The 15,453-nt window shown below is 63.4% G+C and overlaps 2 protein-coding genes across 9 annotated transcripts; both read left to right on the forward strand.

Moving 5' to 3' along the window:
- The first annotated feature begins 28 nt into the window (after window positions 1–28).
- On the forward strand, window positions 29–10,699 carry MAP2K7 (mitogen-activated protein kinase kinase 7). Of its 4 annotated transcripts, none has more exons than XM_030807817.1 (12): window positions 29–317; window positions 2,052–2,099; window positions 6,002–6,143; window positions 6,310–6,376; window positions 6,508–6,621; window positions 6,701–6,820; window positions 6,966–7,073; window positions 7,205–7,384; window positions 7,476–7,556; window positions 7,673–7,815; window positions 8,370–8,415; window positions 8,518–9,997. In XM_030807817.1, exons 1-12 carry the CDS (start codon window positions 194–196, stop codon window positions 8,650–8,652), a joined length of 1,308 nt encoding a protein of 435 aa, XP_030663677.1. In that variant the 5' UTR covers window positions 29–193; the 3' UTR covers window positions 8,653–9,997. The 4 variants fall into 4 exon arrangements, with proteins under 4 accessions (XP_030663677.1, XP_030663678.1, XP_030663676.1 ...); XM_030807816.1 differs by having other exon boundaries at window positions 177–317; window positions 695–2,099; window positions 8,518–10,699; XM_030807818.1 differs by lacking the exon at window positions 2,052–2,099 and having other exon boundaries at window positions 69–317.
- A 726-nt stretch (window positions 10,700–11,425) lies between these two features.
- On the forward strand, window positions 11,426–15,258 carry TGFBR3L (transforming growth factor beta receptor 3 like). 5 transcript variants are annotated; one of them, XM_030807822.1, is made up of 6 exons: window positions 11,426–12,749; window positions 12,828–13,145; window positions 13,674–13,800; window positions 13,902–14,060; window positions 14,255–14,327; window positions 14,990–15,167. In XM_030807822.1, exons 1-5 carry the CDS (start codon window positions 12,474–12,476, stop codon window positions 14,320–14,322), a joined length of 948 nt encoding a protein of 315 aa, XP_030663682.1. In that variant the 5' UTR covers window positions 11,426–12,473; the 3' UTR covers window positions 14,323–14,327; window positions 14,990–15,167. The 5 variants fall into 5 exon arrangements, with proteins under 5 accessions (XP_030663682.1, XP_030663681.1, XP_030663683.1 ...); XM_030807821.1 differs by having other exon boundaries at window positions 14,255–14,331; window positions 15,078–15,163; XM_030807820.1 differs by having other exon boundaries at window positions 11,428–12,749; window positions 14,255–14,331.
- The last annotated feature ends 195 nt before the right edge of the window (window positions 15,259–15,453 follow it).

Genomic DNA, 15,453 nt, shown 5'->3' on the forward strand with positions numbered 1-15,453 from the left:
CCTTCGGGCTGAGCCGAAGCACGCACGCGCGGAGGTTCGCACGCGGAGAAGGGCGGGTGCGCGCCGCGGGCATGCGCCGTGCGGGGCGAGACGGCGGCTCGACGGGGTCATCCGGGCGCAGGCGCAGTGCGGTGTTTGTCTGCCGGACTGACGGGCGGCCGGGCGGTGCGCGGCGGCGGTGGCGGCGGGGAAGATGGCGGCGTCCTCCCTGGAGCAGAAGCTGTCCCGCCTGGAAGCAAAGCTGAAGCAGGAGAACCGGGAGGCCCGGCGGAGGATCGACCTCAACCTGGATATCAGCCCCCAGCGGCCCAGGCCCAGTAAGCACGGCGGCGTGGGGGAGGGGGCGGGCGGGGCGGGGCGCGCGCCGCGGGAGGCCCCGCCCCCGCCACAAGGCCCCGCCCCCGCTTCCGGGGCGCTCGCGCTCCTCTCCGCCCCCCCGCTGCGGGCTCGCGGGGCGAGGGTCACGGTGACCCGGGGGGCATGGGGCCGGCGAGCTCCGGGGGGTTCGCACCCTCGGGGCCTGGGAGCCCAGTTCCCGGACCCAGGCGAGGCCCCCAGCTGATGACCCGCCCCCATCGCCGTGATCCTCTGGGTCGGGCTTCCCTGACTCCACGCGACCGTGACCACATCCAGGTCGCCCCGAAAACACAGACACGTCCCTTTTGACCTGATGCTACCACTCTCGTCATCTCAGGGACTGTCTGGCGCCCCCCTCCCCCGGCCTGAGGGCTTGTCAGCCCCGTGCAGCGACGATCTACGCACACGCGCACGCCTGGCTCGGGGACACCTGAGGTTACTTGACCACATAGAGCCCCTCCCTATCTCTTCTGACCCGAAGATTCTCCCTCTCGCTCTCCCTGTAACCGTGTCTGGGGTTGGGGACGGAAGGGGGTCCCTTCTCCCTCTCTTGGCGACAGTGACCATCGCATTGGGCTCAGCAGACCCCCTCCCACATACACCAGGCCCCCTCAAACCCCTGTGACCAGTTTCACTGCCACCATCTTGGTGAGCATGTGGTGTCTGACCTCCAGAAATGCACATCGACCCCCAGCCAGCCCGGTGACTTTGTCACCTGTGTTCAAGTGATGGCTCCCCTTCCCTTCACACCCACACCCACCTGACCTGGGGACACCTGAGGCTAATGTGACTCTAGGCCTGTCCCCCACCCCCCAGCATACATCCACCTGCTTTCTGATCAGTCCCACCATCTCGGTACCTACCTCCCTGACACCGTGTCATCCTAGATCAGTACCTCTCGCTCCACACACACCTGGCCTGAGAACACTGACCACATCTAGTCTCCCGGCTTTTTCCCCAAGAGCCTGGTCTCTAAATCCTCTGGGCTGGAGGGAATCAGATTTTCAAACCCTGTGAACACCACCCCCAACCCATGATCCTTTTTGTGTCTTTCTTGACCCAGTAAAATGCTCTCATGTCTCCTCTGATGTGACCTTTGTAGTTGATTTAGCTCTCTCTATGGAATCATTATGATAGGCGAGAAAGGTACCCCCTGTATCTGGGCACCCCACCCATTCCCTGGTCACCCTGCGTGACCTTCACAGCCTGACCCCCTCCTGTCCCTCCCTCTCCTGACCTGAGTCAGCATGGGTTCCTCCTTGGGGAATCTCTTGGGGGTCCAGAGAAATCATGGAGGTGGGGATTCTGGCACAGGACACTACGTGGGACAAGAAGCCCAGCCAAGACACGGGTCCCTGCTAGCCCCTGGGGGCTGCCCTCCCTGGCCCCTGAGTGGATGAGACAGGGTTGGGTCCAGGGTCCCGGGTGCCTTCAGGGGTGGCCGTTCCCATGCAGAGCTAGGAGGCCGGTGGCAGGCAGGCCCCCGAGGAGTCCCCTCCAGGCGTCTGTGTCTGTGTCAGTTCCATCCCATCCTCCCCGCCCTCCCCATCTCTGTCGGTTCCTAGCCATCTCTGCAGTTCGGTGCCTCCCCCTCCTCCTCGTTTATGATTTGATTTCTTTTCTTTTGGACGAATCGGTCGTTTCTGTTGTGATTTATCGTGGTGTTGTTTTTTTTCTTCCTTTTCCCCATCCAGTTATTGTGATCACTCTAAGCCCTGCTCCTGCCCCGTCCCAACGAGCAGGTACCAGCCTTTTTATCATCGCTGCTTGGACATCTGCACCATTGACCTAACCGCTGCCCCGGCCGCAGAATGGCGTCCCCCAGCCCCCATGCTCTGTGTGTGTTCCCATGTCCCTTCCCCTCACTCTTACTTTCTCTCTCACTCCACTCAAGCAGCGGTCAGCCCAGCCCGGCCTCCTCTGTGTCCTCCCTCCTCCTCCCCCTCCCTTCCTCCCAGCTCCACTTTGGACTCCCTGGAGGAGGTGGTGGGCTCCCCACTGAATGGGAGTCTGTGGCCTTGGGCGGGGGGTGGGGGGTGCATGCCTGTGTGTGTGTAACTGAGAGAACGAGAAAGTTGGGCCTGGTGGGTGACCTGTGCCTATGGATCCCTCTCAACAACTAGGTGAACACACAGCACCCCCCTGGGTTCCATACCAGCCCTGGGCGCCAGGGACACAGCAGTGAATAGAACAGACGGAGCCCCTCTCCTCTGTAGCGGGGGCTGCAATGGGGGGCCCACTGGACTGGGAGCACATTCCCACCAGGGAGAACATTCTAGCTGGGTGAGCAGCCCTGCAGGGGGCCAGCCTGGGGGAACCTCTGGAGACGGTGGGAATTGAACAAAGCCTCTGGAGAGGCCAGGCACGGTGGCTCACACCTGTAATCCCAACACTCGGGGAGGCTGAGGCAGGAGGATCACCTGAGCCTGGAAGGTTGAGGCTACAGGGAGCCATGATCGCACCACTGCACCCCAGCCTGGGTGACAGCGAGATCCTGTCACAAAAATTTAATAACTGGGCCAGGCACAGTGGCTCATGCCTGTAATTTCAGTACTTTGGGAGGCCAAGGAGGGTGGATCACTTGAGGTCAGGAGTTTGAGACCAGCCTGGCCAACACGGTGAAACCCTGTCTGCATTAAAAATACAAGAGATTAGGCCAGGTGCAGTGGCTCACACCTGTAATCCCAGCACTTTGGGAGGCTAAGGCGGACAGATCACCTGAGGTCAGGAGTTCGAGACCAGCCTGACCAACATAGAGAAACCCCATCTCCACTAAAAATACAAAATTAGCCGGGCATGGTGGCACATGCCTGTAATCCCAGCTACTTGAAGGCTGAGGCAGGAGAACCGCTTGAGCCCGGGAGGCGGAGGTTGCAGTGAGCTGAGATCGCACCATTGCACTTCAGCCTGGGCAACAAGAGCAAAACTCCATCTCAAAAAAAAAAAAAACAATAAAAGATTAGGTGGAGGTTGCAGTGAGCTGAGATCGCACCACTGCACTCCAGCCTGGGCAACAGAGCAAGACTCCGTCTCAAAAAAAAAAAGAGAATTTAAAAAGCGTCTTGAAGGAGGTGGGGGGAGAGAAGACAGCCCTGCCAGGGCTCTGAGCGCAGCGCCAGCCTGTGTTGGGCATGCAGGCTGTGCCCCACGCCTGTGTTGGGAGAGAGAGTAGATGGGGTGCCTGGCCCTGTGAGTGGTTGTGAGTGTGTGTGTCTGAGGGCAAGGGGGACTCTGTCCCGGCTGCATGGGTGTTGGGTCCACGGCATGCCCTGGGTGTGTGTTGTGCGTGTGTGCACTTGCACGGCGTGTGCGTGCATGTTGACATGGCAGCCTGCACACCTGTGGCTCCTGTTGGCAGACACGTGCCCTCCAGCCTCTCTCTCATCCATTCTCTTTCTCATCCTCACCCTCTTGCTCTCACTCCACCCTCCTGAGCTGCCGTGTGGCCATCACCACCTCCGTGGCTTCTGTTCTCAGGGCCTTTGTGTACCTCCTTCCCCCAGTGCCTACCTGAGCCCTCCCTTCCATCCCCCCATGCTCCAGTCTGTGGTCCGGCAGCCTCGTCCCCAGGCTCCGGGGCCGCCCTCGGAAGGCCTGGTAGGCTCTGTCAGGGAGGGGCCCACAGGACTCCTCGAGGGCTGCGGTCCTCACCCCCTGAGTGCAGGCTGCGAGTGGGACTCGGATACTCTCTGAGGGGTGGGAACCAGGCAGTTTCTCAAGAGATGCCAGGTGCACAGGGGTTGGGGACTGGGTGGGGGGAGCACAGGCCCTTGGGAGCTAGAAGGGGATTGGGGCTGTGGCTCGGGCCATGGAGAGAGCAGAGGCGCAGGGACCTGAAGAAGCAGAGGGAGAAGCCTGGCCAACACAGCGAGACCCTATCTCTACTAAAAAGACAAATATTAGCTGGGCGTGGTGGCGTGTACCTATAATCCCAGCTACTCAGGAGGCTGAGGCAGGAGAATCATTTGAACCTGGGAGGGAGATGTTGCAGTGAGTTGAGATCACGCCACTGCACTCCAGCCTGGGCGACAGAGCGAGAACCTATCTCAAAAACAAACAAACAAGAAAACCACCAGGGGGAGGTGACGTGGTGCTGCAGAGGCAGCAGTGGCCAGGACAGCGGGAGGGGCACGGGAGGTGAGGCCCCTAAGGCCAGTCATGAACACTGGGCCTGGCTGTGTCCCAAGGTCCCCAGAGCCCTTCCCCTGCTCCTGCCTGGTCCTCCAGGAGGGGAGCTAGGGGGCACAGCTCCTGCAGGAGCTGGCAGGACCAGGTAGGGGCAATGCTGGGCCTCCTGCATTGGGACTGAGGGCAGCGTCTTCCTGCCCCTCCTACTGGCTGAGATCAGGGTCCTGGGCACACGGGACGGACGGGGTTTAGCTGCCAGCATGGAGCGGGTTTGTCTGTTCATGTTAGTCCCTGGGCACCAGTCACCAGGATCCTGCAGAACTGTGGGGAGAAAAGGTGGGTGAGGCAGGAGGAAGAGAGGGAGAGAGGGGGTTGTCCGCTGAGGGCTTTGGCAGAGCGGCAGGCCCCAGCTCCTGTGAGAGGGGCACCTTGGTAGGTGTGTGTAGCCGTTGTCAGGGCCTCTAGGATGTGAGGTGTCAGGATTGGCTCCTCTGGAGGCCACGTTGGCATCCCGGCCTCTGTTCCTGCACCCTGTTGCCAGCCCAGCCAGGGAGACCCTAGCTCCTCCGGGAAGCTGCCCTCCTGTCCCAGGCCCCTCTCTGGCCTGTCTCTGCAGCGCCTCCTCTGGGCACCTGGGCCCTTGTCTTGGCTCCTGTCTGTCTGTCTGTCTCCTGCCCTCCCACCCCTAATGCCGCCTGCCCACCCCAGGGTGCCTGCTGCCTGCCTGCTGCCTGTCCACCCGCTGTAGCATGCCCGAGCTGCCCGCATGCAGGCTGCTGGATGAGCCAACCCCTGCCTGGCCCAGCGTTGGCCCCACCTGGTCCTGCCAGCCCCTGCAGGAGCTGTGTCCCCAAGCTCTCCTCCCAGAGGATGCAGGCCCCCTGAGGTCCTGTCCTGCCCCTATGGGCCCCAGCTCTGCCAGCCAGGCCAGGAGGCCCTCATGTTAGCCCACTGGCCGAGGAGGGGCCCTCCCTGACCCCGAAACAGAAGATGGGGCAAGGCAGCCTGAAGCCTGGGTCTCGTGCCTGCTGCCTCCCCAGCATGGCCCTGCTCACTCTTGTCTGGGAGCCAAGTTCAGTGCTACCAGCAGAGCCACAGCCTGGGCCAGCCCCGGCAGGCACTCCGCCCTCGCCTATCCATCCTGTGGGCGCTGTGGCCCTGGGCAGAAGTGGGAGTAAGCGCACACACCTGTCAGGGAGGCCGCCTGGCCGAGGGATACCTCAGGTCCCCATCTCGTTTCTCCGTCAGCATAGACTTGGGGCTCCCTCTCCCCTGCCAGCCTCCTCCATCTCTTTCCAGGTCAGGGGATGAGACAAGGGGACCCTGAGGACAGTCTGGGGTGGGAGGGAGACCCCAGCTCCTCCAGCCCAGCAGGGCAGGGGGCTGTGCCAGCCTAGCTCAGGAAGCCCAGGAGGGGAAGGTGAGGGTCCCGACCCCTCCCTGGAATGCCAGATGTGGAGCTGAGACCATCTGGGCGCTGATCCCCCCTCCCCGCCACTGGTTCTCACCCCCCCAGCCCTGCAGCTCCCGCTGGCCAACGATGGGGGCAGCCGCTCGCCATCCTCAGAGAGCTCCCCGCAGCACCCCACGCCCCCCGCCCGGCCCCGCCACATGCTGGGGCTCCCATCAACCCTGTTCACACCCCGCAGCATGGAGAGGTGAGCCAGGGGCCCAGCAGGGTTGGGTGGGAAGCAGCATTGAGGGGCCACCGTGCCAGCCCTGGGAGGAGGGTGGTTAAACCGGTGGGAACCCTGGTATGGGGGGCTGGGGTGGCCAACCTAAGGTCAGGACCCACCTCCACCGGCACCTGCTCCATGTCCCCAGCATTGAGATTGACCAGAAGCTACAGGAGATCATGAAGCAGACGGGCTACCTGACCATCGGGGGCCAGGTACCACCTTCACTGTGGCGGGGAGAGGGAGGAGGCCCAGCCAGGCTGGACCCATCCTGGGGGCACCAGTGGGGGTGCGGGGGGCGGTGGCAGAGGCCCCAGGGACCCTCCAACCCTCCCTCTCCTCCCAGCGCTACCAGGCAGAAATCAACGACCTGGAGAACTTGGGCGAGATGGGCAGTGGCACCTGCGGCCAGGTGTGGAAGATGCGCTTCCGGAAGACTGGCCACGTCATTGCCGTTAAGGTGAGCCTTGGTGGCTACCCCGGCTGTGCCCCACACCCCAGGCCGGTGCTAAGGCTCCTTCCTGTCCCTGCCTGTGCAGCAAATGCGGCGCTCGGGGAACAAGGAGGAGAACAAGCGCATCCTCATGGACCTGGACGTAGTGCTCAAGAGCCACGACTGCCCCTACATCGTGCAGTGCTTTGGGACGTTCATCACCAACGTGAGTCCCCGGCCGTGCCAGGTGCCCCCTGCACCACACCCTGCAGGGTCTCCTCCTCCCTCACCCCGCCCCTTCCCAGGGAGCAGAGCCTCTAGGGGGGTGGGCCGGAAGACACAGCTCCTCCGGGTGCCCCCTCTCCCTGCAGACGGACGTCTTCATCGCCATGGAGCTCATGGGCACCTGCGCTGAAAAGCTCAAGAAGCGGATGCAGGGCCCCATCCCCGAGCGCATCCTGGGCAAGATGACAGTGGCGGTGAGTGGCCAGGCGGGGCGTGCACTAGGCAAGATGACAGTGGTGGTGAGTGGCCAGGTGGGGCGTGCACCGGGCAGTTGGCCTTGGGCCTGTGCCCCCTGCCACATGCATCGCCCTCTGCGTGCCTGCAGATTGTGAAGGCGCTGTACTACCTGAAGGAGAAGCACGGTGTCATCCACCGCGACGTCAAGCCCTCCAACATCCTGCTGGACGAGCGGGGCCAGATCAAGCTCTGCGACTTCGGCATCAGCGGCCGCCTGGTGGACTCCAAAGCCAAGACGCGGAGCGCCGGCTGCGCCGCCTACATGGCGGTGAGTGGGGGCCCTCCAGCGGGGGAGGGGTTGGGGGCTGGGAGGCCGGCCCCAGCCTTGGAGATAACATCTTCCCCTCCTCCCCCTGCAGCCCGAGCGCATTGACCCCCCAGACCCCACCAAGCCGGATTATGACATCCGGGCCGACGTATGGAGCCTGGGCATCTCGTTGGTGAGTTGGGGCCCTGCCCCTGTCCTCCAGCCAGCAGTGAGGGCTTCTGGGGGACTCGGAGGGAGGAGAACACAAACCTGTCCCGGCCGGTCCAGCCCTGCCCGTCTTTCTCCCAGGTGGAGCTGGCAACAGGACAGTTTCCCTACAAGAACTGCAAGACGGACTTTGAGGTCCTCACCAAAGTCCTACAGGAAGAGCCCCCGCTTCTGCCCGGACACATGGGCTTCTCGGGGGACTTCCAGTCCTTCGTCAAAGACTGGTGAGAACCTCCCTCTGCTTGGGAGGTCAGGGACAGCCCGCTGCTCTGGGCAGCTGGGGAGGCAACGGCAGGAGGGGAATGGAGGCAGCACCCTGGGATGGGCGGATGCGGCTGTGGGCGGGCTGCAGACAGGAGCTGGAGCTGGTGCCTGGGGAGCCACGAGCTGGGTTTGGACCTAGCCTGAGGGACAGCCAGCCCTGTGGCGTTTGGCAGGGTGGCTGTTGGAGATTGTGAGCACGCTTCTGCAACAAGCACAGCTACAAGTTCAGGAGGGCCATGTTTGATTCTCTCAGGGGAGCCCCACCCACCTTTCTGGGGGACCTCAGCCAGCTCTGGCCCCCCAAGCCAGGCCCTTGCCACCTGGCCCCAGGCCAGGAGGCTCCGGGACTCACAGTTGCTCCCAGCTGTCAGCCGGCGTCCTGAGGACATCCACAGCTCCTTCCTCCACACACATCTTGGGGACCCCTGGCTCCTTGGGGAGGGCCTGAGCACGGGTGGGGCCGGCATCCCCTCCTCCCTCACTCTCACATCTGTCTTCCCTTCTCTTGCTCTAGCCTTACTAAAGATCACAGGAAGAGACCAAAGTATAATAAGCTACTTGTGAGTACCTGGGCCCACCCAGTCCCCTTCCTGTCCCTGCGGAGGCGTGAGGCCAGGAGGGAAGACCCTCTCCTCCTAAGCCCCACCCCCTCGGGCCCACAGGAACACAGCTTCATCAAGCGATACGAGACGGTGGAGGTGGACGTGGCGTCCTGGTTCAAGGACGTCATGGCGAAGACTGAGTCACCGCGGACTAGCAGCGTCCTGAGCCAGCCCCACCTGCCCTTCTTCAGGTAGCTGCTTGGCGGCGGCCAGCCCCACAGGGGGCCAGGGGCATGGCCACAGGCCCCCCTCCCCACTTGGCCACCCAGCTGCCTGCCAGGGGAGACCTGGGACCTGGACGGCCACCGAAGGCTGAGGACAGAGAGTGGGGGGTGCCCACCCACCCCCCGCCCCGGGCCTACCAGGCCCCTGCCCTTCCCACCCCGGGGTCAGCCGGCCGTGTGCGTCCCCCGACAGACACTGTGAACGGAAGACAGCAGGCCGCGAGCGGAGTCGCTGTTCATTCAGCTGCAGCCTCTGGGCCAGGGCGGCCCCCAGGGGCCAGGAGAGAGCCCCAGAGTCCCGCAGCCACCATGCACGCCCCCAGCGTGCTGTGCCCTTCGCCACTCCCACGCGCCCGTTCCTCTTCCGTCGCCCTCTGTCCCCCGCTCTACCTCTCTGTCCTTGTCTGGCTCTCCCGTCACCCTCCCTGCCTCTGTCTCTCTCCTGACCTGAGCCTGGGCCCAGCCGCCTCCTGACGGGTCCCCTGGGTCTGCATAGGTCTCCCATGGCGCAATGAGTCAGTGGCCCCCAGCCAGGCGGTGTGGGCATTGCCACTGCGGCTGGACGGAGCTGCGCGTTCTCTCTCTCTCTCTCTCTTTCTCTTTCTCTTTGATCTCAGGGGGTCCTTTTTGGAGTTTATTGTATTTTATTGTACTTGGTGGGGTGTTTGGGGTGGGGGCGGAGGAGAGCTTGTTATCATGGGGTTGTCGGTACCTTCAGAAACTTTTACCAAAGTCACGATTAGCTGCTTGTTGTGGGGCCCCAACCGCCCTTGGGCACTGGGGGGCTGGGCTGGGGCCACTGCTCTGGGGTCTCCGGGGGCCACAGCTTGGGGTGAGTTGAAGACCTCAGGGGGTGCAGAGGGGTCTGCGGGGCCCTGGCCACACAGGATGGCCTTCAGGGAAGGTGGGCTTGGTGCATGGTGCAGAGCAGGTGACCAGAGGGAATTGGTGACAGAGCGGGGCCAAGGGAGGGGTCCGGAGGGAGTCAGGGATCGAGGGCAGAGGGAGTGGATGTGGGGGTTTGAGGACGTGTGACAAGTTCCAGCAGGGGTGGGGGCCGGGCTGAGGGTGGGGGTGCGAGGCAGTCACTCCCATCGTGCCCCTGGCCATCCCTCCACTCACCCACACCTGGCCCAGCCCACGTTGAGGTCCAGGACTGGGAAGGACCGGGTGAGTGCACCAGGGGCCCAGGACAGGTGCCCCCCGGAGCCTGCTGGGGTGGCCAGAGCAGGAGGGAGTGTGTTTCCTTTTTGTGGGTGTTGCATGCAAATCAAGTGAACAAGAAAAAATAACAAAACAAAAAACGAGAAAAAAAACCACAAAACCCCATAAAAATCACAAAGAAAAACCAACACCAAAGGCACAGAAGCCGGCTGGCCGTGGCGGGGGCAGCGTAGGCGTAGCATCCCTCTCCTTTCACCTAGCCTGTTGACTCTTGTTATTATTATGATATTCACAAAACGCCGCATGTTTAAAAAGTCATAGACGTCATCTTCTCTCTGCCCCCAGGGAGGAAAGCCACCTTCTCTTGCCCCTTGGCCCCTTTGTCGGGGCCAGGGGTCTGCTGGGTGGGGGTGCCAACAGGCCTGGCCCTTTCCTCCCCTGCGTCCAGCCATGGGGGCCTCTGCGGATTGCCGGAAGGTTGCATGGCTGGTCCCAGGGCCAGCACAGGCCCGAGGCCGGGCTGCCTGGTTTTATTTTTATTTAACTTTATTTTCTGTTTTATGAGTGTGTGTCCACCCACCCCCACCCCCTTCAGTGTTAAGTGGGGAGCCCTGGGGGAGTCTCTCCTGCCTCCCAGCCTCTCCCAAGACCTCCCCCCTCGTCACCAGCCATCCCTCTGGACCAGGCAGAGGGCGGACTGGGCGGGCAGGGGCCTGAGGGTGGCTCAGGCCAGCCCACCAGCTGATGGGCCCCTCCTCAGGCCGCCAGTGTCGCCCTGCCCCTTTTTAAAACAAAATGCCCTCGTTTGTAAACCCTTAAAGATGCTTAAGAATAAACCCCTCCCTTTTCTTCCACCGAGTCTGTGGTGTGTCACGGGCCTGGCAGGGCGAGGTGGGAACGGTGTGGGTGCGGGGGGAGGTCTCTGCATTGAGGAGAGACTGAGGCAGGTTTGGGAGCTGGACGGGAGGTGTTTGTACTGACTTGCCGATGGATATCGAGCAGCTGGTGTGAGGGACCCCCCTGCCCCCACTGGCCACAGGTCGGGCAGCAGAGGATCCCTTAATCCCCCCAGGCCTTGGGCATTGGCTCTGGTGTCAGCCCCTCAGTCTGCCACCCCCGCTCCCTGCCTCTCTCCTGGCCAAGGACAGGGCCGCCTGCCCACGTGCGGGACCTGGGTGCAGCCTAGTTGGTGTCTCTGCTCTGGCCCCGAACACTCCGACCTCAGCTGGTCCAGCATGCTGGGCACCGTGCTGCTGCTGGCCCTGCTCCCAGGGATCACCACCTTGCCCAGCGGGCCACCTGGTATGTATGGACAGGGAGGTGATGGGTCTGTCATGCTTCTATCCCTATGTCACCCACTTTATTTTTTTTGAGATGGAGTCTTGCTCTGCCACGCAGGGTGGAGTGCAGTGGTGCAATCTCGGCTCACCGCAACCTCCGCCTCCCCAGTTCAAGCGATTCTCCTGCCTCAGCCTTCTGAGTAGCTGGGACTACAGGTGTGCACCACCACGCCTGGCTAATTGTATTTTTAGTAGAGACAGTGTTTCCCCATGTTGGCCAGGCTGGTCTCGAACTCCTGACCTCAGGCAATCCGCCCGCCTCAAACCTCCCAAAGTGCTGGGATTACAGGTGTGAGCCATCGCGCCCTGCCGATGTCACTCTTTTTCAACTAGACCTTTGGTGGTCCTCCTCACGGGTGTGGGGACAGGGCAGGGGAGTGGGGTGGGGTCTCTGTCCCCCATCCCAAGGATGGCTCACATCCCCACTTTGGCAAAGCTCCCTGCAGCCACGGAGAGGGCCAGAGTTGTGGGAAGGGGCCAGTCTACCCAGGCGCTCTTCAGAAGTGGGTGTGGTGTGGGGATGGACAAGGGGGCTCATGCCTGTAATCCCAGCACTTAGGCTGAGGTGAGAGGATCGCTTGAGGCCAGGAGTTCCAGACTAGCCTGGGCAACATAGACCCCGTATGGCTGTGGTGGCGAGTGGCTGTGGTCATAGCTACTCGAGAGGCTGAAGCAGGAGGATGGCTGGAACCCAGGAGGTGGAGGCTGCAGTGAGCTGTATTCGCACCACTGCACTCCAGCCTGGGCGACAGAGGGAGACCCTGTCTCAGAAAACAAGAAAAACGGATGTGCAGACAATCTTTCGTATTTGGAGATTGTCCGTTTTACCAGGACTCTGCTCAGCACCTCCTGAAGGCAGACATCAGCGTGTGTTTAGGGGCACGGAGAGGGGCTGCCTCAGCCTGGACAAGTGGAAGCGTCTCAGATTTTGGTGGCCTGGCTGGGCTTTGGCTGTGCCCAGGAGAGCCTCTAGGGAGGGTATCCTCTTCACTTCCCTTCCTCGTTGGTGACGGCACCTATCTCCCCTTAGAAAGGGGAGCCGCCGGTCCTGCTGCGTCCCCAAGAGCAGCCCTGGGGAAGGTGGGGGAGCTCTGACTTCACCCAGCCGGACCCCACCATCGGGTGCTCCTCACCGCTTCTCTTCCGCCCCAGGGAGGCCTTCGCCAGCTTCGGAGGCTTCTCTAGGGGCGCATGGCTCTGCAACCGGCTCAGCTGCTGGGCTGTGCGGCTCCCAGGGGTCGCCAGGGGGCACATCACCGTCAGGGGGGAACGTGGCGCGGAGCCCATCATGGGTGAATCAGCCGCCGCAACCGCATCCCTTTTCCAAAGGCGGCGGCGGGGGCGAGGTGGTCGGGTCACTTTTCCTGGAGGCCTAAAGGGCAGCGCGCGTTTTCTCTCCTCTGGGCCGCCCTTCCCAGCCCCGCCAGCTCCCCCGTTCCCCGCGGCGCCCGGCCCCTGGCTGCGCAGACCCCTCTTCAGTCTGAAGCTGTCCGACACAGAGGACGTCTTTCCGCGCCGCGCGGGGCCGCTCGAGGTCCCGGCCGACAGCCGCGTGTTCGTGCAGGTGGGGACCCCCGGGACACCAGGGGCGGATGGGGGCCGGTGGGGACGGGCGATCCCTGATGGCGCCTCCGTCCCCCAGGCGGCCTTGGCCCGTCCCTCCCCGCGCTGGGGCCTGGCCCTGCACCGCTGCTCAGTGACGCCGTCCTCACGGCCGGCCCCGGGGCCCGCCCTGGCTCTGCTGCGCGAGGGCTGCCCCGCCGACACCTCTGTCGCCTTCCCGCCACCGCCGCCACCGAGCCCGGGTGCCACCCGCCCCGCGCGTTTCAGCTTCCGCCTGCGCCCGGTCTTCAACGCCTCGGTGCAGTTCCTGCACTGCCAGCTGAGCCGCTGCCGCCGCCGCCTCCGGGGAGTCCGCCGGGCGCCTGCGCCTCTAACGCCGCCGCCGCCGCCATCGCGGGTGCGCGGGCGCAGAGCCTGGAATCCGGGCGCCGGGGCCCTTCGGGGGCTGGGCACGAGCGACTCTGGCAGTGGAAAGAGGATACTCTCGGGGTCTGAGGATCTGGGGGTTGGGGGAGGTGGGGCGCAGGAGCCCATCTCTGCCGACAGTTTCTCCGGGGACAGTGTGGACACTGGGTTCCCCCATGGACAGCTCTGGAATCCTTCAGGGCTGGGGGTTGGATGCAGAAGGCCACTAAGAGGACACATTTCTGGGAACCTGGTGCTGGGCCTCACATGCTAGGTGCTGGGAGACGCGGACCATGCGATCTTGTGGGGCTGGGATTTGGGGTCCTTAGGGGCTGGGCGGCTAGCCACTGGTATGCGTAGGGGCTGGGCTCAGGGACCCCTAAGGGGCCGGATTTCCAGGGGTCCCATCTTGGCTGTGGCGGAGAGCTGGACTCAGGTCTCTCTTGGGGGCCCTGGGGACCAGAGCCACGATCCCGGTGCCCTGATGTCCCCGTCTCTTCCCCACCTTCCTCTCCCCCAGTGTCTGCCTCAGGACGAGGCGTGCGCCGGCAATGGCAGTGGCAGCGCCGAGGGCCTGGCTGCCGACGGCCCCCACCTGCACACGCTGACGCAGCCCATCGTGGTCACCGTGCCGCGGCCGCCCCCCAGTGAGCACGCAGTCCTCCTCCGCAGGGGGCCGTGGGGCGGCACAGCGGGTGGGAAGGACGCCTGGGAGCTGGATCCAGTCTCAGCGTGGCACTTCCCACAGGGCCGCCCAAGAGTGTCCCCGGCCGCGCCGTGCGCCCTGAGCCTCCCGCGCCGGCCCCCGCGGCCCTGGAACCCGCGCCGGTGGTGGCGCTGGTGTTGGCAGCCTTCGTGCTGGGCGCCGCGCTGGCCGCCGGGCTGGGCCTCGTCTGTGCGCACTCAGGTACCGACCTCCGCCAAGCCGGGCCCCTAGTCTAATCCCGCGCGTAGGGATCCGGGGCGGCCGCGATCTCGCCTGCCGGGCCTGATCAGCCCTAGCTAGGCCTGCCTCCGCGATGCCCGCAGCAGCCCCCAGGGGCCGCCCTTAGCCTGGCGTGGCGAGCAGCAGCCCTTCTGCAGCTCGCCTCTCCCTTCCAGCTCTCCAGGCCCCTGGCCCGCCCGCGAGAGCCTCGCCCAGCGGTCCCCAGCCCAGGAGGCCCCAGTGAGGAAGGCAGGTATGGAGGTGGAGGGAGCTGGGTGAGGAAGGAGATCTGACACCGCTTAGTTCGTGCCAGGCACTGTGGTGTTTTGTTTTGTTTTGAGACGGAGTTTCGCTCTTGTTGCGCAGGCGGGAGTGCAATGGCGCGATCTCGGCTCACCGCAACCTCTGCCTCCCGGGTTCAAGCGATTCTCCTGCCTCAGCCTCCTGAGTAGCTGGGATTACGCGCATGCGTCACCACACCCGGCTAATTTTGTATTTTTAGTAGAGACGGGGTTTCTCCATGTCGGTCAGGCTGGTCTCGCACGCCCGACCTCAGGTGATCCTACCGCTTCTGCCTCTCAAAGTGCTGAGATTACAGGCGTGAGCCACTGCGCCCGGCCTCCAGGCACTGTTGTAAATGTTTTATGCCTATGAACTAACTTAATCCCCTTAACCTCCAGGCGGACACTATTATAATCCCCATTTTAGAGACGAGAATGATGAGGCATTCTCTGAATTAGGTAACTTGTCAAAAGTCACAATACTGGGTGGAGCTTGGATTCGAACTCAGGCAGTGGGTCACCCGCGGCAGGCGCGGGCTCTGGGTCGAGCCAGAGGCATTAGGTGAGGAGAGGCATTAGGCGAGGATAACTCAGCATTCAGACCTGGCTCCCACTCACCCCGGCATACAGACCGATGGAAGAGGCCAGTGGTCTGCTGGGAAGGGAGGTGGCCCGTGTAGCGTCCCCTCCCTCGCTGAGCCTCAGCCACCCCTCCCAGGGATGATGCGCCCCCAACGTTCTCCGGAGACACACCCAGCTACCGCTTTGGGACCAGGACCAACAGGACCGGACCCGCCTCCCTGGACCTCGGACCTGATGGGGCCACGACCCCTGCGCTTCTCTCCTCCCCCTGTCCCTCCCACCTGTGCTCAAAATAAACCTCTGGACTGACCGGCTAAGTTCTGGTGCAGTCAGTGAGCGCGCAAGGTGCGGGGTGGGGGATAGGTGGGGAGGCTCGGGGAGAAAACTGAGAGCAGGACTTGGGGGGTATTCCTGAGAAATCCTGACTTAGAGGGGTGGAGCCTGGGAACGGGGCCCATATGCCCATATACCCGTGTGCACTCCCGGGCCATGGGAGACTGTAGGGCGTTTTG

This window comes from Nomascus leucogenys, unplaced genomic scaffold, assembly GCF_006542625.1.
Source record: "Nomascus leucogenys isolate Asia unplaced genomic scaffold, Asia_NLE_v1 Super-Scaffold_241, whole genome shotgun sequence".
Taxonomy (NCBI): Eukaryota; Metazoa; Chordata; class Mammalia; order Primates; family Hylobatidae; genus Nomascus; species Nomascus leucogenys.